This window comes from Drosophila persimilis, unplaced genomic scaffold, assembly GCF_003286085.1.
Source record: "Drosophila persimilis strain 14011-0111.01,24,50 unplaced genomic scaffold, DperRS2 tig00000124-arrow-pilon, whole genome shotgun sequence".
In the NCBI taxonomy this organism is placed as follows: domain Eukaryota; kingdom Metazoa; phylum Arthropoda; class Insecta; order Diptera; family Drosophilidae; genus Drosophila; species Drosophila persimilis.
In genome coordinates, this window is record NW_020825294.1 from 8955698 (window position 1) to 8981287 (window position 25590).

Below are 25590 nucleotides of genomic sequence, written 5' to 3' on the forward strand. Positions count from 1 at the left end.
TGGTGTGGGCTACTTAGCCCCTTGTTCCTGTTGCTCTTTGTTCTGCTCGTGACTGGCCCCGCACGAGCATCCTCTCGCCTGCCCTCATGCCTATCGGGATGCTGCTGCTTATCAGGACCGTGCAAGTCGAAAACAATAAATATTTTATGGCCCCTTTTTGGCAAGCGCATAAATCTTGTTCTGGAAATTGATCCGAGCAACGAGTGCCGGGCGTCGAGTACGTGTTCAGAGGGTTAGCAACGAGGTGAAGATACACAGATACAATGCCTCGAGAACAGATACATTTGCCACATTGACACACTGAGCACTTACGGCTCAGACTCGCATATTTGCAAAATTTCTTCTTGTCTTTTCGTGGGGGAGTTCCTTCACCCTCCCGAATCCCAGGGGTCTCAAACGCCCGCATCTTATGCGAATTTCACATTGATTTCCTTGCCCCTTCCTCACTGTGGAGGGTGGAGTATTCAGTAGGTCGCTCTTTCATTGCCTTCAAGTGGTCGATTTTCCGGTATTTTGCTGCGACTCTTCTTTTCGTTAAAGTACTGGATATTAAAGTTAAGACCGAAACCTGTTGCTACAAATTCGGATGTTTGTGAGATGCTATAAATACCACAATAAAGACACATCTGAGTCGGTTAGGGCTCTAGGGCATAGAGTTCGAGTCCTTAAGTCTCTTTTTTCTCTCATTCTGGTGTTGTACAGATCTAAAGATCGGGTATCGGATAGTCGGACTTTCGCACATGTCAAGATTTTTGAATTTATTAGCTACTTATGTAATCGGTAAATATGACTTTTGATTTACGTTTAAGATATCTCGAATGAATATACATTTTTGACCAGCTTACCCATTCCCACAACATAACTCACTTTTGGCATCTATTACACCAGTTCGCCCCCCTTCTCTCTCGCCCTCCAACTTTGGGAACTATTAAAAGTTTGAATATAACTTTTGGAGGCAATATGCCACTCTTTGTGTCAGTCGATTGTTTGCGGCCTGCGGTATCGGCTCCCAACGGGCACCCAGAGGGCTTTTGAAAGGCTGAAAATGTCATGGAATCGAGTGGTTAGCTTGGCAATTCGGATATTTGCGTTCGATTGCATTGGATGTCCCCAAAAATCAACCGCAGTGTAAATAATGTGAAAAGCTATTCCAAACGTCATCGGATTGTCCAGAAGGGAGTTTGATTGACTCTCGGCAACATCTCTGGGTGGCAACATGTTGCCAGGCCCGAAAACGAGTTTCAAGCTGATACTGAAACGCTTTTCATATGATAATAACGAATCGGTTGACATTGCAGAGGTCGAGGGGAGGGGAATAAAATGCATAAATTTATATATATGTATATATATACATATTTATGCTCAACGACTCATTTAATGAACTGCACATTGTTTGTGCTATTTTGCATATGGATCTATAGCAGTGCTGCCGGGACTGTAAACCTACAGATGTATATACAAATTGTATGCATATAAACATATACATATGTATGTACATGTGTTTGCTCGTTAAATGCAGAATCAGCTACACTTAATAATTGAATAACACTCGTTTCGGGCTCGGGCTAGGGCCCGCTCTCGGGCTTAGCTCCACTCAACTCCCCCTGCTGTGCACTGCGATAAGCGTACTCCCCCTCCCAGTCACGCTGTGATTTCGCTCCTCTTTATCTCTGGCTCATCCATTATTGGATTATTGTTTACCGTCAGCAAATAAAATATTTCTAAAATTAATTTCGTGTGTCCGAACTCGAGTCTCGTCTCTCTCTGTCTCTTTCTCGGCTATCGAGCTCCTATCAAAGTGCGATAAATTGTTTATATGTACATATCTGGTAATGACAGGCAGTAATACCTACTCGGCTTGCAGTCTGGCGTAGTTAATTGAACTTTGATCGGGAAATAGTAAATAGGTAATCTCTTATTTTGTGGACAATAAATGAGTAATTTGATGAGTGTTTCATACACGTACTTGCACGATGGCGGGGGGTTCCGCTTCAATGGGCAAATGAACAAAGTGGAAAATATTCGAGTCTGAGAATAGAATCTAAAACTAGGGATGGAAATTTTGAATACCGTATGAACAAGTTGAAAAGAACGTCTAAGAAGAAAATTGGGCAACAAGTTTTACCATTAATACGATACTTTACTCACATCGGCGCGAGCGAGTGAGCCGGGGGTTGGCGCTCAAGAGAAGCAATTGCGAATAAATTTTAGAAAATATTGGGTGTATTTTAATGGAATTGGGCCTACTGTTCGGGCAAATGTTGCACTTTGTTCGGATCCATCGCTAATCTATTTAATGTGATTCACGTTTCTTTGTTTCAATTTTGAATGTGGAAGTATTCATAATACTTGTAGGTACCTATAACCATATAAATATAAATTTACTACGGATATGCCATTCAAGTATAGTTTTGTATTCTTCAGCTCAATTTCAGTCTGTCACAAATAATTTTCTTAAAGCTTTGAAATCTAATTGATAGTTTTAGAAGCGGACTTTGTTTTCTTCGAGTAAATCTACTTACTAGTAAAACATTTCACCTTCTTCATAGTTTTCTAATCAGCTGGAAATGGGGTATTTTCAGATAATGATTATTAGGTCAAGTGCTGGGTGGGCAGCACCAAGGCCTATTACATATGGACTTATATATACCCTACAATACACATCATGATAGGCATGATCAATTATAAAATGGTGCCTGTAATAAATATAATTAACAATTTGTTTCCAGCCAGCAACAAAATGCTATACACCGTAGCATGGGTAGTCGGGAGAGTGGGATGGAGCAGAAATATTATGAAATCAATTGGCTTGGCAACATGTTGACTAGTTTGTTTATTGGTCGGGGCATTGTAGCCAAGGTAGACCCCCATCGAATACAAAAAAACATCTTCAGTTGTTGTTGAGGGACGGATTGGCGTCTCGTGCGTAAGCGGAGTCAAAGTCAAGATCGATTCAAGCCGGACTCTTCGGCGCGGCTTATCAGCAAGTGATGAAAGCGGCCAACCGGGGTTATCGCCGTGCCTGACCAATATTTCTGTTTTGGTGATTCAAAATTAATTGAAAGTATTGTACACCAACAAGTGCTAGTACATGCCCGGACCCTGCTGCACACAGACATACAATAGAGTCGAATTTCTCTCTCGCAGAAAGTTTCTTTGTCGGTTGCAAATTGAAACTGCCGTCAGTCGACACTTGTGACTCGAGCCGAACGCAGCTAACAGACCCCAGAGATCCTAACCCCCCAACGAGAGGGAGAACACACACTATATAGTATATAGAGTATAGACAGAGACAGATACAGAGATGTCATTATCATCGTCGGCGAGTCTGCTCATCGGCGCCCTATGCCTGTGCCTGGTCCAGCCGGAGATCAGCGCCGGTTTGGCAATGGTGCTGGGCAATGTCACCCTCTTCAACGTCCAATTCAAGTCCCCCAGCTGGCTGGGGCGCTCCATAGTCGCGGACAGTAACCTGCGGATAGAGAGCGATGTGGATCCCAATATATTGGAAGATTCGCACTTGGACACGGTAAGCCATGACCAAACCCCAACCCAAACCCAAACAAATGTTGAACAGAAGCTAAATAATCTTTTGAGCAGTTCGATTTGCGCCTGTTTTTTGTTTGGTTTAATCATCATTGTATTTTCGTCGAAGGTGTTTGTTATAAACCGGCATTACCTGGTGTTATGACCGCATAGATTTGAGTATTGTAAAATGTTCAAGTCGAAAGTACGCAACGCAACAAAATTGATTTTTTTTTATTTTGACTTACTTTAATAGTCGAAAGGTGAGGTCATATTTTATTACATGACAAAGAGCAAGATTCTTCCGACTTGGAGCGCCGACCTGCAAATGCATTTCGAATGGAGTCTGTCTGCGATGTTTTATCATCATTAGATATTACAAAAATCATCATATGAACCTTTGTCCTTTTTCAGATCCATCTGCTACAAAAATATGGCTACCCAGCCGAGAATCATACCGTGGAGACAGACGATGGCTACATACTCGGTCTTCACAGGATCGCCCGTCCTGGCGCAATGCCCGTGCTCCTGGTCCATGGCCTGCTGGACAGTTCGGCCACTTGGGTGATGATGGGACCCAACAAAGGATTGGGTAAGTGGCAAGAGTTTTCTCCCTCGAACACCCCATTCTGATTGAGCCTTCCTCCCCCGAACCCCCACAGGATACTTGCTCTACGAGCAGGGCTACGATGTATGGATGGCCAACGTACGCGGCAACACATACTCCAGGAACCACGTCAAGTACAGTACGCGCCATGCCAAGTTCTGGGACTTTACGTTCCACGAAATGGGCAAGCACGACATACCGAGCACAATCGACTTTGTGCTCAACAACACGGGGTTCAGTCAGCTGCACTACATTGGCCACTCCCAGGGCTCGGTAGTGTTCTGGATCATGGCCAGTGAGAGACCCGAGTACATGGAGAAGATCTTCTTTATGCAGGCCCTGGCCCCAGTGGCCTTCCTGAAGCATTGCCGGAGTCCTGTCGTCAATTTCCTGGCCGAATGGCATTTATCGGTGAGCGTAAGTTACCCCGTTCCTATTCCTATTCCTAATCCTACGATTTCCATCAAAAAAGATCTAGTTTTTGCTTGGGAAAATGTTTTTAGATCATTATTACAAACAAGATTTGCAGAAAGAATCTTTTTGACACATCTTTCCAAGCTTAAACATTTCTTTTCTTCCCATCCACATCACTCTTCAACATTCTTCTTCAGTAAACTCACTTTTCGACTTTTTCTTTCAGGTGGTCCTTAAGCTGATCGGCGTCCATGAGTTTCTGCCCAAGAACGAGTTCATCAGCATGTTCAATCGGATCATTTGCGACGAGACAACCATCACCAAGGAGATCTGCTCGAACGTGATCTTTCTGACCACTGGCTTCGATAAGCTGCAGCTGAACGAGACCATGCTCCCGGTGATTGTGGGCCACTCTCCGGCCGGGGCTTCTACCAAGCAAATGCAACACTTTGGCCAGCTGAAAAGGTCTGGGGCCTTCAGACAGTTTGACTATGGATGGCTGAGGAACCATTGGCGTTACGGCACCTTGGATCCCCCCTTATACAAGCTGGAGAATGTCCGGGCTAAGGTGGCGCTTTACTACGGAAAGAACGACTGGCTGGCGCCTCCCGAGGATGTGGAAATGCTGGATAAGAGGCTTCCAAATGTCGTGACAAAGTACCTGGTCGACGATCCGGAGTTCAACCACCTGGACTTCATATGGGCCATCAATGGGAAGGAATTACTCTGGGATCGCATGCTGGAGAACATGCGAAATCAGGAGAACTCCGTTATATGAAGGGGGAACGATGGAACCTAGCATAAGCTATCTATATATTATTTTAGTTTAAGAACTTACAGTATAAAGCGGGTCAGAGGTGTCAGCAATAGTTAGGTATTTATTTGGATTTAGTTTACTTTACTGTTGAATACTTACAAACAGACATACATGCGTACAAATATGTATTAATATACGAAGATCAAGAATCAACAAAAATAATATTACATAAATTTAAAACACTTTTTAATTGCAGAGTGTTAATTCTGAAAAATTTCTTACTATATATGTATATCGTTGTAAATCATATGTAAAGCTGCAACTACAGTAATCCTTGTGTCAAGATAATTTGGATGTCATAGCCTTTTTTGAAACCCCCCTTACGAATATATTTGTTTTGTGCTGGATCTGGATGTGTGTAACACCCAGACGGAAGCATTTCCAACACCATAAAGTATATATAATCTTGATCAGCATCAAAAGACGAGCACCGAGGGATAATCGCCTAGTTCTCTGAGACTGTATGAGCTAGAGAAATCAAATTTGGTATCGTACTATATATTATCATAGCCAGAAGGAACGAATGAATTTGCAGTGGCTACGCAAAGCTTTCCACGCGCTTACTCATTCTCATTCTCGGTCTCTCTCTCTCTTTTTTTCTCTCTCTCATACACTCTTCGTCGTGCAGTGTGCGTGATCTGCCGGAGGTGAGCGAGACATCAGCACACGAGCAGCCTGAGTATCGGGTATAGAAGTAGAGCCACGGCCCTTGCCACGGCTCACAAAGTTTTTTCTGCTGTGGTGCGATTTCGCTTTGGATATTCCACCGTATGCCAGTGACAGTTCAAAGGACCTTTGGATGATATCGATTTTGCTGCTTCGGGAATTCCTTGTTTCGCGACTCTATTTTAAAACTTTGTTTTGGGCAGGTGCTGTTTAATAGGAATTTGTATTTTCGCTTAAGAAAACCGAGGAACAGTTAATTGCTCCCAATTGTTAATTGGGAGGGTTGCCTTACTTCAAGTGACCTAGAAACTGCCATGCAACACTTTTCTGAGAAAAAGGTATGTCTATCTGAGAATTCTCGTTGAAAATGGATCACCCTCCAGAGTAACAGGGTAATAACTTAATTTCCTTGTTAGTGGCAGATTCAATTGCAAATCCTATCAATTGTGATTAGTGTCAGATTTTTTCAATTATGTGTGATTTGCTAGTTGGTTTGGGTTTTCCAGCTTTCACGTCAATTTCGCCCGACCTTATCCGACTGTTAACTTGTTCTACTGCCACTTGCAGTTACCATTGGGCGCCAATAAAAACTCGTTTAATACATTATAAACAATGAGAGTTTACAATATTATGCATATTAATTGCCCTGATTCTCGTGAGTAGTCGGCAATGCGAGCGGGTCAAGGAGGGGAGCGACTTAATAAGCCTCGCCAGCTGAAATTAGCCATCAAATAAGGCATCCGACTGGATGCCAGTGCTCAGTGGCAGTCGATCGCGCAGCGGGAATAGTTCTGATTTGAAAAACATTACGACTCGTTTTAAAGGAATACACCGAACATGTGAACAGGATGTAGCCAGGGATATTGAAGACCCGCAAATAAATATAATGAATAAAGTACAATTTTCATTGAACTTTCACATAAACCGAAATATTTTAAAAGTAATATATTCAAATAGAAATAAATAGTTCAAGTGAAACCATTTCGTTCTCAAATTCAAGTTCGAGTGCAATTTGAACATCTGTTTACATGCATCTGCTTTAATAGAAATAGATCTTGATTGGCCAATTAATTATGGTCTAGCAAACAGTCTAGCATTCGGGCTGTCTCTCTAGCATTGACAGTGCATGTGGAAAATTGCATTAACTGAAGGTTGGAGATACCATAGAAGCATCGGGGAAACAGGGCAACGAATAACATGACTAGAAGAAAAAAACTAATGCTATTGTTCGGTTCTGTGATCTGGCTTTGCTTGCACCTAGATACTGTGACTTCGGATATTATCAAATACGATAGATCTATTATAGAGGATGCTAATTTGCCGGCGGTAAGAAAGGAGACATCAATAGGGGGACCACTAAGACTAATGATGATTCCCCTCCAGCCAGATCTGATTAGGAAGTATGGCTATAAGGCGGAAGTCCACAAAATAACGACCAAGGATGGCTTTGTGCTCACAGCCCATCGCATACCGAAGCCGGGGGCGCAGCCCGTGCTGATGGTCCATGGCCTGGAGGACAGTTCCGTTGGGTACCTCGTTCTGGGACCCAAGAAATCGCTAGCCTACAGGCTAAGTAATCTCGGCTACGACATATGGCTGCTCAACACGCGGGGCAATCGCTACTCGAGGAAGCACAAGCGCTACCAGCGGCAAATGCCCCAGTTTTGGGACTTCTCCTTCCACGAGGTCGGCCTGTACGACCTGCCGGCCGCGATAGACTATGTTCTGGCCATGACCAAGGGGTTCCAGCAGCTCCACTACATTGGCCACTCGCAGGGAACCACGTCCTTCATGGTAATGGGCAGTGAGAGACCCGGCTACATGAAGAAGATCAAACTGATGCAGGCTCTGGCGCCGGTGGTATTCTGTGATTACATTGAGTCGCCCTTTGTCCTGTTGGCTTCGAAGTACATCCGACCTCTGACTGTACGAGTACAAGCTATCCACATTTACTAGTTTTCATATCCATCCTTTATTTTTCAGTTCTACGCCAGAACCCTGGGGATATACGATTTTCCACCGGAGGGCGAAGTGTGGCAGAGACTGTTCTATCAGATCTGTAGCTTTGCCTTCAGGAACACCTGCAGCTACTTCCTTTTGCAGTTGATGGGCGTCGATGCCCAGCAGTTGAATGTCACCCTCGTGCCGCTATTTGTGCGACACGTCGCTGGCTCCTCGTTCAAGTCCCTGGGGCACTACACCCAGCTGGTGCACAGCGGTGGCTTCTACAAGTACGACTACTTCAGCGCTGTGGAGAACCGTCGCCGCCACGGCTCCGACACCCCGCCGGAGTACAACCTGGCCAATGTCGACTGCAAGGTGGCCCTGTACTACAGCAAGAACGATCTCCTTACCGCGGTCCGCGATGTGGAGCGACTGCGCGACCTCCTGCCCAATGTGGTCCACGACGAGCTGATTCCCTACGAGAAGTTCAATCACGTCGATTTCATTTGGGGGAATGACGTCAACAGCATGCTCTACGATGGAATGGTGGAGGTTATGAGGAGGTCCGACGCCGGAGAGTTGTAGGGTAGTAGGAGGATAGGAACCTTGAGGCTTACCTTTTGAAAAGTACCTTAAAATTAGAGTAGTTAAAATAATGCACTTAATAGCAATAAATCATCCCACCGCCCCACCATACTTGGTTTTCGAAGGATCTTTGATGCGACCCTTGGGTCCCATGCTACAGGACCGCTCATCAGCCTAGGCCTAGAACCAGGTCTATGCTTGAAAGACCACAAAAAAGTTCAACGAAGAGTAGTGAATAATATTGTATTATTTCTATTGAAAGGAATAATATACTGTCTTCGATCGACCCTTGTACAGGACTAAGTGTTAATCTAGTTTTAAAATGTTCCTTAATTATATTGAACCAACGCAATCCATGACTTCTCATTCAGGAAGACAAGTTTCTGGTATACTTTAGTTGCCACATTCATCAAGACAATCAATTCGATCGAAATTCGTAATAATCAATGCTTGAATGCCACAAGAATTAAATACTTTGACTAATTCCACATTTGCTTGGCCATAACTTCCTGAGCAGCTGCTTGATGACAGCCAAACGTTGAAACAGTGTGTTTTAAGTGCAATTAAATTGCAGAACGACAGAACGACACTTAAAGAGGCTTCCAGACACTGAAATTCTAAGGAAATTCTAAGGAAATTCTGTTACTCTAACATATGCCCAGCATTATTGTAATGTAGCATGCTCCAAGAACGCATTGAAACATGAAATCAGATTAAATATTTAAATCGGACAAGTGCCTTGTGGCCTGCCAAAAAACAGGAGCTGCCTAGTATACAGATAATATGCACATATATATGCACATATGTACATAAATACAGCTCTATGGAGCTGTGGAAAATTTATTGCAAGTACATTTTATTCAAGTCTCCTCTCCATTGCATCTGACAGCCGCGGGCGGGTGGGGAGAAGGCCTCTCCAACTGTGTGGAGTTGCCAAAAAACAGAAATTGCCACTGACATCGGCACATGTTGGTACGTGCGTGTCTGCCCCATTTTTTGGGTGTGCCCGGCCAGCCAGCCGCAAGGAAATAAAAGTGTCATTCCATAGATGCAAACTTAATTGTTTGCAGTCTGAGCCGGAGACCAGCACACAGCAGAACAAACAAACAAATGCATTCAACTTGTGGCACACAGGCCGAATCTGCCACATCCGAGATACACACACACCAATATAACATATACTCGTAGTTGTGTGTTGCAGTGAGTATCTAAAAACAGTTTAAAGCGAGTGTCAAGGTGGCCATCATAGGCACTCGTAGGTGTGGCAGCGTGGCAGTTCCTCACTTTTTACTTGAATGCCTTGATTGCTGCTATATTTTGTGCAGTTTTCGGGATCAAATGTCTCTTTCAACATCTTGATCCCGTTCAGGGCTTAGACCTGACATACTTCAATGGCATCCCAAGCTCCCAGAGTCTCTGCGGGGCTTTAAGGACTCTGGCCAAGGCCCACGATTTGCTTAAGCCTCTGCCATCTCTGGAGGCAAAAATCATTTTACAAAATTGTGAGAGCTGCAACGTGTCGCCTCGTGTCTGTTCCCTGGCTCGGTTGCATGTCCTTGTTCCTTGTTCCTTGTTCCGCTTGTGGTCGTCTCAATGTTGCCTTCTCCTGCTGCTCGCTCCGGCGTGTCAAAGCTCCTGGTGTTGTGTTTACGCCCTGCCCCGCCCCCGAGGCTCCAGGCTCGGGTATCCCTAGGAATCATTCAGATGCCAGGCGGTGGAGAGTATCAATCATGTCACTTGACCAAGCGGAAATCGAGTTCTCAGAGAAATGCAAATGAGACCTTCGCTCATAAAGATTCGACCCGGTGGCAGAGAACAAGGACTCGGACTCCTGGCACCAAATTAAACTTCTCCTCAATTCGGTTTTGGGAATTCGTTCAAATGCTGTGGTCACCATTGTTTTAATGCATTTACATGTTCGCCCTGAACTCTGATTAGGAGTGCTCCTCAGATTGGAGTGTCCTTTGTCCGGCGGAGGCGCCGGGGCAGAGTCCTTCCCGCAAACAAAAGCCGTAACCAGAAAACCAATCGAAGTCATTTGAAGATTTGCGCCCAGATTTGCATTTGAATGGGCAAATGGGTAAAGTTTGTGTTCGGTTTCCTTTTTTCCAGCTTTCGAGCTTTCCAGTTTTCCAGTTAGGCTTAAGTTGAGGGCCGGAATTCTTCACACGCCCGCCGCATTGTTATGCAATTGTTTGGGGAACAAACAAAAACTACAGCCACAACAACAGCAAAACTACTGGCTTGTCAGCTGTGAATGCGAGTGCGATAAAGGTTTCCCTTGCTATGGGCGGTGGGGGGCAGAGTTCTGCTCCGCAAAGTGCTGCCTACTTTCGGGTGGTTGGTAGGTAATCGAATCGAATCGAATCGAATGGAGATTGGGACATGCAGAAACTTGTTTCGGCTAAATGGAGAGAAAAATAAGTTGAATGTTTATTAATTAACCTTAAACTAATTGATATTGGAAGTTCTGTCAATTTTGGCCATCATGTGTTCGTATTTGAAATGAGATGTGTGTTCAACAGTTTTTATGCACATTTTCAGTAAACAAAGCGGTGCAAATAATTAGTTATTCATAATCAAAGCTTTAGAGTTGGCATATGTATATTGTGTGAGAATTATTAAAACATTTAATCAGAGCATTAGTCAATAGCACTGTGCAACACGTTTTTGGGTACCAGCTTAAAATTACTTGGCGACGGAGAACAGCAGCTGCAGCGGAGCAATATTAACAGCATAACGAGATCAATAGCAGATAAGCAGCGCGGCAGAAAGGGAGAGCAACAGAAGATATGCATATGCCTGCATATGTTATCACAGCAAGCTCTCTCCCAAAAGCTGGCTCTCTGCTTAGCTAAGCTTATATACGTCATTGCCTCGCTTGCATCTGATCTGAGCTTTCGACTGCTGCTGCAGCTGATATGCTGCTGATATACATATGTAAGCAGTGCAGCTCTGACCACGATCAAAAAAACATTTATATATATTCCTTAATTAAACCAATTTGCGTACTTGTTTCTCCTCTACAGAGACAAAAGGTGAATGCGTAAAGCTTCTACAAAGGTACTACAACTTTCGGCACTCGACGCTAGCTTTCCTGTCTAGTTTTATTTAGATTTATTGATCTGAAAACAAATTTTATTTTTACCAAAAATATTCTAATTTTGTTGTGCAGTACATATAATAATTTTAATTTTGCGTTTGTGGTTTATTTAGCTATTTGTCACAAGTAGTATACATACATACATATGTATGTATAAAATAATATTTATTTTGGCTTTAAAGAGTTCAAAGCAAATGGATTCTGAATCCACAAAACATATACATACACATATACATATGTACATATATTGTCGATATTTGCTTTGGCGATTTGCCATTGGTTAAGCATTATAACCGCCAATGCATTTTTTCAGGAAAAATAAGAAAAATGGCCAGCGCGTCTCAGCTCAAAGAAAAATAACCACACGGAAAACTGTTCCCCATCAATTTTCCTGCTCCGCAGTCAGGTTGCGGGCTAATTGAAAATAATTCTTACTAACGGTACTCGGGGAGAAGAAAAGCAGCAAAGGAGTGGCTTACGCTGGTACTCCAACGGGGAACTTAATGAAAAATCAAGCAGAGAAAAGAGAAAGAGGGGAAGCGAGTGGGAGAGTGAGAGGAAGCATGGAGTGAGAACTGTCAGAAGCCAAAAGGTGCAAGTGCAGCTGGAAGCCACAGAGGTCGGTCCCCGTTGTAGACTTCTGCCGCACGGCCGGGGAACGCATGTCGGGCAGGAGCCAATCAGCCAAGCAGCCAAACGGAAGTGCTTAACACCAACACCAACACGAGCCCGAGCCCGAGTCCCCGCACAAATAAGAAGGCAAAATAAAACGGGAAACAAAGCTCAAGAAAGAGAGCTTCCAGTCTTCGGGTACTCATAGTTTCCGTTGGAAAACTTGCTTCAAACTTAAGCAAACAAAAATTATTTTGTAAACACATGAAAGGTACTTAATACCACTCGTATGTGTGCGTATAAATCAGGTCAGTTGTGTGTGTGTGTGTGTGTGTGTGTCTGTGTGTGTTTGCCACCTGGCCAGATGCTCCGGCTGCTGATGCTGCTGTTGAAGTGCCTGAAAGCCAAGTTTATACTTGGAAATAATTTATCGAGTGCATTTATAATTGATGCTCTGTGGTTGCTCCCCGGACCCGGGCAGCTCCACTCTTCGATTTTCATTATTGCTGTTCTATTTGTCAGTCGGATCGAGGGGCCGAAGGGGGCAGCAGAGAAATGTAGGTAGGTATGTACTTTCAATAACAATTCCAAGGGAATTTATAACCATTCATTCAATTAAGTTTTATGGGATATTGGAATTTTCAGATAAAGAGTCGTTACCCGGTGACTAATCTTAAAACAAATCAAAATCAATATTTCATCTGGCCTTAAGATGGCATCCTTCTTGAAAAAGAACTGAAAAGAGTTGAGGTTTTTGTTTGACAAAAATAATATCAGACTATGGTCTGTTTTGTAGCAAAAGAGACTCCGGGAAGGGCCGGAATGGAAGGGAAATAATTCCATCGATACCTACTTATTGATTAGACAATGTCTGTATTTTATATATGTATATATCTCAATATTGTTACAATTAATAAGAAATACTCGTACACTTATTGTGTATCACACAAAAATGTAGGCAAAATTATTTGGAAAATAATTTAATTGAATTTAAAAAAGGTTATCTTTAATCCTTAGATTTCCAAATTACAATATATGTTGGATCCTATTTTATTCTCTGTGTATTCTAGACCACACCCTGCGGAATATTTCGCTCTGGACCGAAATTCGAATGTTAACAAGACATGTATGTGGTTGCAATTGGAAACAGATCCGAATTTTAATAGAAATCCGACCTGTACTTGTACAATATTTTCAACGTTAACATTAAGTTTTAGGTTTGAGTCAACCCTCGGCCATTATCGAATTTTAATTAATGTTTTGCCCAGTGATAGCTGCCCTTTGCCACCCCATGCAGAAGTTTGCTGCCAAAAGAGGATCTGATTTCATAATCAGAAGCGCAATTTGATTTCCACACAATTTAATTGAAGCCCGACCCCAGGACAAACCCCCGGGCAGGGCTGGCAGCCTCCCCGACCAGAAACATTTACATACATGTTTCGTTCTGAGTATTCCCATATCATGGACACTCGTCTCGTGTTCTCCGAGCCAAACAACTTTTCTGGCCGGCCCGCACCAGCGTATTGTGGACAACAAAGGAGAGACACTGCAAAGGGGGAAGTGGTGTCTTACACGTGGCTCCGGGTAGTGCAGTGTGTGTACATCAAAATGTCTGAAATTTCATAATTGCAGCAAAGTTTTCCCCCTCGGCCGAGCCCTCAGAAGAAGCCCCCAGCAGCCCCCAGAAGCGAGTTTTTTGGCCTGAGCTCGGCCGTGCTTTGTTTCGCTTTGTCCGCACGGACTCCCCCGCAGTCCGCCGTAGAATGCTCGGAACGTATTTAATTATTCGAGCATTCGAGTACTCGAATGCTGTGTATATGCTTCTTTTTGTTTTTGTTTACTCTGAGGTTGGGGTCTGCCGTACTTTCGGCAGCTGTTTTTCGGGCTTACTCTGCGGCTTGGCTCTTGGCTCTTGTATCTTTCTATGCGATTTCATTTAATTAATTTAATTGCAAATGTCCTCCAGTGATCTCAGATAAAATTAAGTCGGCATATTCCCTCAAAATTCTTTAAAACAAACTTTGCGGCTCTTAAAATACCTCCGGCGTTTTCTCGTAATGTTTAAAAAATTCAGTCAAAAATTTTCATTTCTTTTGTACAAACTTTACCTTTCTTGCCATGGGTTTCCTGGGAGTTTACAACTTTTTCCCTGTCGGTGGCTGAAAACCACAAAAAGCAGTCGCTCCTCGTCGCATCTGTGGTGGAGAATCTTTGCCCCAAGAATAACCATCGAACAATTTGTCATGCCCCATAATTTCCGGTTTATCTTCGCTTTAACTCGTTAACAAATATGTTTGTCCAAGGACTCTGCCTCAACCCCCACCCCCAGCCGGACCCAATTTGAGGCGAGTGTCATTTGCTAAAACAGAAAACAGAACCTCGGGCGGTGGACACAAAAAATCTCCATGAAAGAGATGGAAAAAAAAATCAAAAAATCTAATTAAAAATTTGCTGCAATACCAGATCCCACACAGCACCATCCCATGCCCATCCCCCTCCTCGGCCCCGTCTCGTGCCTCGCAGGGACAAACAAAAAAGCAATTACAATGCCTCAAACTGTTGCAACTTCCTGCAATGACAACAGAGGCGCTAAGCGTGGTACACAATATTAGCAGCCAGGACTGGACTTGTGGCCCCAGAGAGTGGGGCCCCACCCCCACCCCCATGTATTCCCCTGTTGAACGTTTTTGCCAAAAAACCCCACTCAATGGACCCCCGCAGAGGTCCTGTGCAGAGAGTACAGTGTCTGTGCAGACCAGCTAACAGGCAGTCAGGATATCCTACTGGTTACCAGTTACACAGCCCTGCGCCCTCTGCCCCACCGTCACCGTCTGTCTATACTCGGTGTCCCCCACTCGGGGTCCCTGTCTCCCTTCGAGTGCAGCTGCTCTCCTCTCCGGGCCGGCTGCCTTTGGTAGCAGTTTCAGTGTCCGTCCGTGTTAAATACGCGAATGTCCTTCCTAATCTCATTTGGTGATGTTATCCTGAACGAGTGAGCGGAGCAAGAAGCCGCCGAAGCAACAACTCTCCCCGTCCCCCTCCCCTCCGCCCAGGAGGTCCATTCTCTATTCTCCCTTTCGGTTAAACTTTATACATATTGTTCCTTAACTTAAAAAAAAGAAAAAACTTTGAAAATACCCTGCCAATATTTAAGGGATTTTCGTTCTTTCTGTGGTGCAGGATTTTCAAGGGAGTGAGCAGCGGAGATTTAATAGAGATTATTTTTTTGGTAGCTAAAATATTGACCCTATCTTGAGTTCGGCAAGAAACAGATTATTGTTCTACTTTCAGGAGCTCCTGGGAGGTAGCAGCTAATCGCTACCAATGAACATAGAAAGATCATTAAAAATTATAATCTGAATCAATAAATTAGTCGTTTCCGGTTTTTATTGGTATTAATTTCAGAGGCTTTGCTAAACGATTTTTTCTGTATTTAAAATGTAATAAGTCTGTTTCAGCAATATCTTTATCTAATCTACAAATAATTTGTGTACAACAATTTGTGGGAACCTTTAAAATAGTTTAATTGTGTCTAAAATTGTTTTTATTTTAATTTTAAAAGGGCTTTCTAGTTCTGGACAGGGAATCCAGCGAGTCGTTGCTACTTTCTGGATACTCAGGGTTATTATAGCTGAAGAATTTTTTGTTGTTTATATTCCTCTTCGCTTGTGTGGGTGTAGGTGGATGAGTGGGTGCTTGGGTGCTTGGGTGCTTGGGTGGGTGGTGTTTGTTAACCCGACAATGACGATGGATACCGGAATCCTGCTTGCTCTTGTGGCCGTCGCGGCCGCATGGCGCATGGGGCATGGGGCATGGGGCATGGCGCACGACAAAACGCATGAAAGAGACTTTGGCCGGGACCGGATGGGATGGCTTGAATGGCTGGAAGCTGGAAGCTGGGTATACGTGCCCGTGTCCGTGCCACAGAGGAACACACTTACAGCAAAAGCCAGGCTAAAGCGCCGCCAGTCACAAAAATTGTGCTGTTTTTCTGGCATTCCTTTTTTGTTCAGCTTTCCCCGAAAAAGAAGGGAAAAGTGCATAAAAAAAATGTTTCGCACCCGCGGTGACCAAAGTATTTCTGCTATTTCGGATGCTGCTCCCCCAAGTGCGCGGCAGAGTGGGGAGCCAGGAGCGGATGGCGGGTAGCGGGTAGCGGTCAGGGGGGAGGGTTCTGTTATTATTGCGTTTTTATGCATGCTCGCATATGGTGAATGTCCTTGGCCATGGTTACACCACATGATATACGGCATTAAAGTAGACCAGAACGAAGAGCGGGCACGAGGGCGGACTTGGGGGTGCCAAGGGGTTTGTACACACATATATATTTGGTAGCTAGTATTAGTGCGGTATATTCGCGTCGAAAGTTTTTAAATATTTTAAACTGCAGTGAATTATGGACTCGCTGGCTGATCCCCGGAATGCTTACGCGTAAAATTCTATTCGAAAATTTGTATAAAGGGAAATAAACAGGGATCCAAATATGGTATTCTGGTGGGCGTTGGAAAGGCACTGGAATCGTTTAGCACCACAAATCATCTGTCATTAAACAGCGGTTTACCAATAGAAAATCGTTGAGTGGTTCGGTTCGGAGATGAACCGATGAACTATGTTCAAGTTCCGGGATAAACGATTCTCAGTAGGGGCATTAGAGAACGTTACAGAAGAAATGGCACAAATTGGTCTAAAAAATTGGTCTCCAAATGATGTATGATAGGAGATTTTCCATATAAGATTATTGGAGTAATTGCTTTCTTGGAGAATCGGTTGGATATTCATCATTTAAGTGGATGCTAGAAATTGAAATCGAACCTTATCTTACACTTTTCCGAATCTCATAGCAAATCGCTTGGCATTTCAATCGTTTTCGATAGTTTTTCAACAGGTTAATGCTCGGTAAATTCATTATTTCTGGTAGCTCCGCCGTAAAACTGTCCTCCATCGAGTACGATACAGTATAATGGCATCCATCATTGGCTATTCGACCCTTAATGCGTTCCATCAATACGGATCCCATATACATATGGGAACAGTCCTCTAACCCGATAAGTAAGTTTTATTTTGTTGTCTGGCGCCATCCCAACGCACCTCCCCCCGCCATATTTCACACTTGGGCCATAAGGAAAAACCAAAATCAATACACCAATTAGGGGATATACTCCCGCTCCCTCTCTCTGTCTCTTCCCTACTTTCTGTCCAATTTTGTGATTTATTACGAAACCAGAAAAAGTATGTTAAAGAGAAAGAGAGGCAGACAGAAATGGGTGGTGGGAGGTGGTGGGGAAAAGTTGAGCAAACAACAATAAATTGAGGCAAATTACGCATACGAATGGGCCGCCTGTCAATATTTGCATAGGGAAGTGAGAGGTTCGTTAAGGGGGAGAGTGCGGGGGGCACTTAACACCTCCCGATTTCAAATCCAGATCAAATACTTGGACAGGAACGTGGCTTATTAAGTCGAACGGATTACGCATGGCTTGGGAGTCGCTTGGAGGGTGGAGACATGCTCCACGTTGCACGATTTGCTTGTTCCCTGGTGCAACGTGCCCCTGCCACTGCCACTGCTGCACCATAGACAAACAAATGGAGCAGGTCACCTTATTTGTGTTATTCTGTGGGATATCAGGTATCGGATATCGAACTGCGCGGGCCATTGGCCCTCTCCCCCGTTCCATTCCACTGCACTGCACTCCCCGATTCCCGCCCGATTGCCCGATTCGATATCTAAGCAAACAACAAACACTGGAGTCGCCCAGAGCCGGGTCGGGTTCTAGCCATATTTGTTGATCGTAGCTGACACCTCCGAGACTCTGGAATGTCGCCATGTGCGTGCTGGGCTTATCAGCGGCGTGCACTGCCTCTGCCTCTACCTGTTGCCTCTTGCCTCTCGGTTTACCTAGGTATGTGTGAAACCCAACGAAGGGCTGTTATCGGGTGCGAGGGGCACGGTTCTACGGTTCTACGGTTGTGGGGCAGGCTCCGATAAGGCGAATAAAGCGCAGTATCTGCAAAGGTAAAAGTATTTCTATTTCCTTGTGTTAGCGATTGGTTCTAGAAACCCTCAATAACCCTTGAAACGATTCTCCCAAGACATTACTTTTGAAAATGCATGCAACTCGGCAGATTTTGCCAAAAGCGAACCACTTTATCAGCCTTCATATTCATTTTCGTGCCAATTACATTCGTTAATTACATTTGTACTTTTAAGTTGACTATTTGACTTTTTAATGTGTAACAAGAGCACAACAAGTTTAATTTTTGAATATTCAAATTTAAATTATTTGCATCTTGGCGCTCGAAGCAAACCCGGTTTGAGTTCGTCGAACATGTTGGCATCAAACCCGAAGCAGGCCGAGGCCGAACTCGCTCGCTGAACGCAAAAATGACTCGCAACACGCGTTTGTTGCCGAGCAACATTTGAGTTTCATTTTCTTCTAAAACCGTTTTTTAAACAAAATCTAATAAATGCATTTATTCAAATTATGCAAATCAATTAGGAAATTGATTCACCAATCGTATAAAATTAAGTGGGCATGGCTAAATGTTCTATATAGCTGGTAATATTCGATGGAAGAAACAATAACCAAGAATTAGTCGTCATAACCGGTTGGCAACAATGAGTCCCATTCCATGCCCATATACCCTGGGGGAAATGGATTTTATAGAACTGTGAATATGTTTGTCATCCCAGGCTCCGTAGGTATCAGGATCGAGATAAATGTATACAAGATACTAATAATACACATGAATATGTCTAAAACGTATCAATTTGAGAAAAGGTCTTAATAAATTACGTTTGATCTTCATATAAAATTAACGAAATAGGGTATACAAATGCCTATACCCTGGTCGACAACAAATGACAACAAATATTCTTGCTCGGGTGAAGATACGTCACTATTTCCCCGTTATTTGAACCGAGCGGTTGTTGGTTGCTGCGCGCGCGTTATTCGGAATATTCGTCGTGTTTTTCGTGAATGAAGCGTGAACTTTAGTGAATGAACAGTGTTTTTTAAATTGAATAAACAAAAACTCAAAAATAAATAAAACCAAGGAGCAACTTTTTTTAAAAAGGTGGAACAACAAAATCGTTGTATTTGGATCAGTGTGTGAAGTTTTTGAAATAAATTCGAATAAAAGTGGAAAGATTTAAACCAAAGAACGAACCTCAGAAAGCGTTTCAATCGTATTTGAACCCAAGAGTGTAGTTTTGAGATCCAGAAAGAGGAAATAGTAAATATTTCAACTCTGAAGTGAAGAAACTGTGCAATTTGTGAAATAAAAGTTAAAGAGACGTACATTTCCGATAAAAGTACTGGAAATATTTAGTACCAAAAGTATTATTGAAATACTTACACATTGAATTGAAACTTAAAGTGAACTTCGGTTGAAATAAAAGTGAAAAGCCGTGAAAACCAATTGCCAAACATGCTCCTCCAGTGTCTCAGTCCCCGCTAAGTGACCGAAGCCCCAAAAGACCCAGAACTCCAGCAGAGAGCAGCAGAGATCTCAAGTCCCAAGCGAATCCGCATCGCGTTCCTTCGGAGGAAAGCATCTGCTGAAATGGAGGACGAGCTACGTTGTCCCACCTGCAAGCAGCTGTACGCCAATCCCGTGCTGCTGCCCTGCTTCCACGCCCTGTGCCTGGGCTGTGCCCTGGACATCCAGACTCCGTACACGCCGGGAGTGGCTCTGGCCGTGGCCGGGGGATCGGGCGCCAGCGCCAACGGCGGACACAACGGACTGCACGGCCAGGTGAACGGGGGCCCCGGGTCCGTATCCGGCGGGGGAGCAGCCAGCGGGGTCGCCAACGGAGCCGGGCCGGGCACCCGCCACAGCTCCCACAGCTCGGCCGCCAGCACGGCCAGCTCGAACACGGGCAGCGAGAGCGTCACCTCCGACCAGGACCAGTCCGACAAAGTGAGCATCTTCAGCGAGGCCGACTCCGGCGTGGTCTGCTGCTCGAACACATCCCGTCCGGTCTCGTACGCCGGCACCGGGCAGCTCCAGGGGCTGCTGCAGGGCTCCGTGGTCGCGCCCCCCGGCGCCGCCTACTGCCTCACCTGTCCCCTGTGCCGGAAGCTCGTGTTCTTCGACGACGGCGGCGTCCGCAATCTGCCCACCTATCGCGCCATGGAGGCCATCGTGGACCGCTTCTGCGCCCGCGAGGCGCTGCGCTGCCAGATGTGCGAGACGGACCCCAAGGTGGCCTCGCTGATCTGCGAGCAGTGCGAGATCCGCTACTGCGAGCCCTGTCGGGAGCTCTGCCACCCGGCCCGCGGGCCCCTGGCCAAGCACACGCTGGTCAAGCCGCGCGGGGCCCCCCAGCAGCGGGAGTCGGTCTGCGGCGAGCACGAGGAGACCCTCTCCCAGTACTGCCTCAACTGCAAGATCCCGGCCTGCGGCCAGTGCATCGGGGAGCAGCGTCACCAGGCCCACGAGGTGCAGTCCATAAACGTGACTTGCAAGGCTCAAAAGGTGAGTAAAATTTGGAGGAAAACACTCCCATGCTGCCGCCAAGGACTCGCGGTGGAAAGCCTATTAATCGAGGCCTCCCCCCAAGCCAACTGTTTGTTCGGGAGAGATGGAGATACATATATTATTTGCTGAGCCTCCACCGCATATCCTGACCACATCCTGACTCCCTGCCATCCTTTTTTGATTATATTCGTGTTCGTGTTGGGGGAATATTTATGGCTTTTCGCTGGCCTCGAACATTTCTCAGGCAAGATTGTGTTTTCCGGGGGAATGCCCTGCTCTTGGGAGCTACTCTTAAAGTAATTCCGAAACCAGCAAGATCCCAAGGTAGTTATTCTTCTATTGTGTCCAGCAGTCGAATATCTAAATTTCCGCTATGCAAACTATTCCATTCAACAAATTTCTGGCCCCATTTTACATCCTATGGGCTCTGGCCCCGTTAATGCAGGGATAAGTTTTCAGAGTTGGGTGTCGCTGACTCTTTGCCTTGAAGTCTCCTCTCTTTTGGAATTTAATTTCGCGGAATTCTGCTACCTTTTCGGGGGGTCCCGTCTCTCACCTGCGATTCCTCGACTGGCGTTGTCAAATCACGGGCAATTGTCAGCGCCAAGCAATTTTAATATGGCAAATGCCTGAAGTGCCTGCACATCCTGTCATCTAGGAGCCAGGACAGCAGACAGACGGGCCCATAAAGGGACGGCCCGGACGGCCCGGACGGCCCGGAGTGCGAAAAGTGACAGATTGCAGCGGCTGCCAGAACAAAAGACCAGACAAAACTGGAATCAACTGTCGCGTTTGTGTCGGGTCAAGGAGGATATTGCTCGGAAGGAGACAAAACAAACGAAATGCTTGGCATTTTATTTTTTTTTGTGGAGAGGGATAGTCGTAAAGGCGACAAATGTATTTTACAGTGGCTTGGTTTATGCAGTGAAAGTGTCCCCCAGGGGGCAGGGGGACTCCTCCAGTGGCAAGGAATTTAAAATAACTGCTGGAAAATGAATTAATTTCAAATAGAAAATACAGTACCTCTACGGCTGTTCCCAGTTTCTGGTTTTGTCTGAAAATCGATACTAGAAAAGATTGTTCAGGCAGGGCTGTGGGAGACTTATCTCGAAGCCATTTCGCCGCCCCATTTGTGTATCTATCTGGGTTGCGCTCTTTACCTATCAATTACGCATTCCGTTATATGTTATCTGTTATCTATTATCTGCTATCTGCTATCAATGTTGCGATCCATAACCGGAATGCGTCTCATTTCGGGGCTCACATGGGGAATAACATTTGCCATTTCCTGTCTTCTTAAATGCTTATTTTGTCCGGCCATCAGCCGGCCTGCAGCCGATTTTGGGCATCCATTGTGCTGTCGAAATTCCCTCAGAACAAAAGGCAACAAATCTGTGTCCCCAGGCAGCTGGCTGCTCAGGGCAGCTGCACATCGGATCTTCGGCACACGCCAGGTGAGAAGTCCATGCGGGGCCTGGATTCTGCCGGGATGACACACGCAATACGGGGGGTGACGCCTCCACGCTCGATTCCCGCCACAGAACTTGATAAGATAAGCGATTGGTAGTCATCCAGCCTTCGCCAAGACTCATTTTCGATGATTTTGGCCTCGTTCTGTGCTTTGGCCATTATTCACACCCACTGGGCCGGGTCTACCTGTCGCCCCGGCAGGTAATCGCAATGTGGGACGACACTCACTCATCGGGTACTTTCCCAACCTGTTTTCGCCAGAGACAGAGAGCACCGTAAATCATTAATTTTGGTGTGTGTCTATTATGCAGTGTCTTACGGTGTCCTCTGCCCCGAATCGTGGCAGGGCATCCTTGGCCTGCTTTGCCGCACCTTGGCATCCATCCTTCATTGTTGTTTCTCGCTTTCTCTCTATCTCTCTGTATCTCTGTGTTTTTCCGTTCCTTTGAGATTTATGACACCATCAGAGTGCAGTTGTCCGTCTGAGATATTTTGCAACATGTTTCGTGTTGTACGAGCCACCACCACCACCACCTCCCGATGCGACTTGCCACTCCTTGCCACCCTTGCCACCCTGTCCATCCCTCAACCAATCCAAGTCCTGCCGGATGATTTCCTATGCATTTGTTCCGTTTAATGTGGCAGCATTCCTTTGTTTCGTTGCACCATCCCTGGGGCAACGTGCTTTTCGATGGATGTGTGTCGAATCCCAATGGAAGCGAACCCGCCCAGAGTTCGAGTTACTCTTTTTAGGACTTTTTAGGAGCTCAACAATGGAGACCGCAAGTAGGTTGTTTCGTATGTGTTCCTCTATACACATATGGGTGTTTGAATAGGTCTCATTCGTAGTTCTGTTGCGCAATGAAGGGGGGAGATTACAAAGAAAATATCTGGAAAATATGTACATACGAGTCTATCATCTATGATATTTTTTAGAAGTTTCTAGGGGTCCATGGCCTAATACTGAAGGACCAACAAAATATCATTGTTCTTCAAAATATTCTCCAATTTTCAAAGCACTTTTTCAGAGCAGCGGAAACGAGTGTTACGGGGGAAAATGTCACGTGACAAATTCTTTTTTAAGGGCCAATTTTGAATGCATCTTGGTCCATTTAATGTCTCATGGCGTGTCGAATGAAAATATAGCAATACCGAATCCTGCATCCAATCTTTCCGGTACAGCCACCTTTTTAAGACGACCCTCACAAGATTCGTTCTGCAGCCAAGGACGTTGCAGTGGCAGTGGACTTGAACTATGTGGATCGAAGAATTTTTGTCTTGAAAATCCACGCCCAAAATCGTAGAAAATTATGGCAGGGCAATGTTCCTCCTTGAATGATATAAAACGCGATTGTAAAAGAAAAAGTCCTTGGCATATTCTAGCCAAAAGATGACAAACCTTCCAAGGGAAGTGGCGACCTTTGACCTGTTCATACGGACTTAAAAGGCAGCCCTTGTATGTACACACAAGATATGCCTAGAATCTTGTTTAGTTTTAATATAAATTCTAAAAATAGCTGAAATTTTTGAGGGTGTCCCACACCTTTTTTAGTGTATTATTTTTAAGGGTATTATTCCTCAGGAGCATTCAAAAGGCATTCCTTAAATTGTTTATGTCTCTGGTCTCCCCATCCCCCCATTCCCCATCCCCAGCACCCCACTAATTATGAGCAGTTCCCCTTGAGAGTCCCAGAAAAAACGTTCCTACCCCACATTGTTTTCCCTCGCCCAAGTCTTATTTACATTTATTTAGACAGAAATTCCTGTATCTATCCGAGAGGCACCTGCCAGGAATACTGCCCCAAGTCCCCCACTCCCCTGTCCCGACAGGCTGTTCAGTTAATTACAGTCCAATTACAGGACTTTTATATGTACCCACGAGTAGTATGTGTAGTGTGTGTGTTTTCTGGAACACTCGGAATCCTGATGTTGGCAGCAGGCAGGCAGAGGGCAGGCGGGCGGGCAGGCAGGCAGCCTTTCTCAATATAATTAGGCAGAAAAATGGATTACATAATTAATAAACGAAATTCAGCGGCAGACTAATTAACAGAATAACCAGAGTCTCGGGAGGAAGTGGGAGATATTAAGGCCCAAGGCAAGAAAGGAAGCTCGAGGCAAACAGACGCCGCCACATCCCCAAAAAACACGACAGGATAACGCGTTCGTGGCAGAAGGAAAAGCCGAAAAACATGTTGGGAAAAGCTAAAGTTAATTGTAGACAGAGACGGAGACAGAGAGAAAGAGGGAGCGGCATAAAAAATAAATAGAAGAAAATTCGTGGCAATAAAATGAAATGAAAAAGCAGCAAGCAAAAAGGCAAAAACTCGCCTAGCAATGAAAATTCTGCCTCAAGAATATTAACTGAAACAAATGGGGTTAGAGTACAATGTGTTGGCACCCTCCCTGCCCCTCCACAGGGCGCTTTTCGGTGCCTTTCGGTGGTGCTAAAAATATATTTTGTCACCAGTAAATTTCAACCAGAAACAGGACCCCCATTTTTACCTGTCCGCCCCATCCCGTTTCTGCTGTTGTTTTTTCCAAAGTTAGTCGAAAAAACGAACCCGTTTTCCCCAGTGGATAATTTACAGGCGTTTTCCAATGTTTACTGGGTGTGTTTGTGCTCCCCAAAGGGAAAGGGCAAGGGAAAGCCGTACGATATAAGGGATAATGGGGCAAAGAAGCCGGGCTGAGTGGCACTAAATGTTGCAGACATATGCATTATACAGTCACGTGTCCATCAGCTCCATCACAAGTTTAATGGCCAAAACCCCTGGCCACTGCGAACGGGGAAGAGTGGTTCGGATATTCCCAAGGGTCTGGCATGGGGACAACTTGTCCTTAGGCCATCATCGTTGTCATCATTCCCTCTCGCCATCGTCCGTCAGCACATTAATTGGCACGCATTCGTCGTTTACTCAGCGATGAACAGATAAAGCCCGGGATAATTGATATGGCCAGATCTTGATAAGATCTTGGGTAGTGGAGAATAAAGGAATGGCTAGGAAAAGGCAGGAAAGGGCCCGCCAGAAGAGGAAAGTGAATGCCATAGATATTCAAGGAAATAAATGGATGAGTCTTTGAAGGTTATAATAGCGTAATATCCATGATAGACCAACGTTATTTATATACATCTATGTACATATACATGTGACGGAGACAGATGAGAATAATGTAAAGAGAAATGCATAGCCTTAAGAAAAAAGAACAGGAACGACGTAGTAGAGCTTTCTGTTATGCCTTCAATGCGCATTTAGAAGAGAGCGAGGCTGGAGAGCGAAGCTGGAGAGCGCGGCTGAAGAGCGAGAGAGAGAGAGGGTCGTCCCAGCCGAGTGTGGAGCGGTGCTTTTGGCTTTGAGAGAGCGAGCG

General features: G+C 45.0%; 3 protein-coding genes across 5 annotated transcripts in view; all 3 read left to right on the forward strand.

Annotated features, from left to right (window-relative positions):
- Nucleotides 1–3069: 3069 nt before the first annotated feature.
- Nucleotides 3070–5525, forward strand: LOC6596622 (lipase 3). Of its 2 annotated transcripts, none has more exons than XM_026987233.1 (4): nucleotides 3070–3529; nucleotides 3940–4117; nucleotides 4188–4543; nucleotides 4773–5525. In XM_026987233.1, the coding sequence occupies exons 1-4, from the start codon at nucleotides 3305–3307 to the stop codon at nucleotides 5322–5324; spliced, it is 1311 nt and encodes a 436-aa protein (XP_026843034.1). In that variant the 5' UTR covers nucleotides 3070–3304; the 3' UTR covers nucleotides 5325–5525. The 2 variants fall into 2 exon arrangements, with proteins under 2 accessions (XP_026843034.1, XP_002021630.1); XM_002021594.2 differs by having other exon boundaries at nucleotides 3075–3529; nucleotides 4188–4549.
- Nucleotides 5526–6801: 1276 nt separating this feature from the next.
- On the forward strand, nucleotides 6802–8910 carry LOC6596623 (lipase 1). Its single transcript, XM_002021595.2, has 3 exons — nucleotides 6802–7355; nucleotides 7413–7955; nucleotides 8013–8910. Exons 1-3 carry the CDS (start codon nucleotides 7227–7229, stop codon nucleotides 8556–8558), a joined length of 1218 nt encoding a protein of 405 aa, XP_002021631.1. The 5' UTR covers nucleotides 6802–7226; the 3' UTR covers nucleotides 8559–8910.
- A 10293-nt stretch (nucleotides 8911–19203) lies between these two features.
- Nucleotides 19204–25590, forward strand: part of LOC6596628 (E3 ubiquitin-protein ligase TRIM9) — a 74391-nt gene continuing 68004 nt past the window's right edge. For both annotated transcript variants that reach the window (XM_026987596.1, XM_026987597.1), the window contains exon 1: nucleotides 19204–20751. In XM_026987596.1, the coding sequence (XP_026843397.1) occupies nucleotides 19837–20751 (915 nt within the window). In that variant the 5' untranslated portion in view covers nucleotides 19204–19836. The remainder of the gene's footprint in view (nucleotides 20752–25590) is intronic.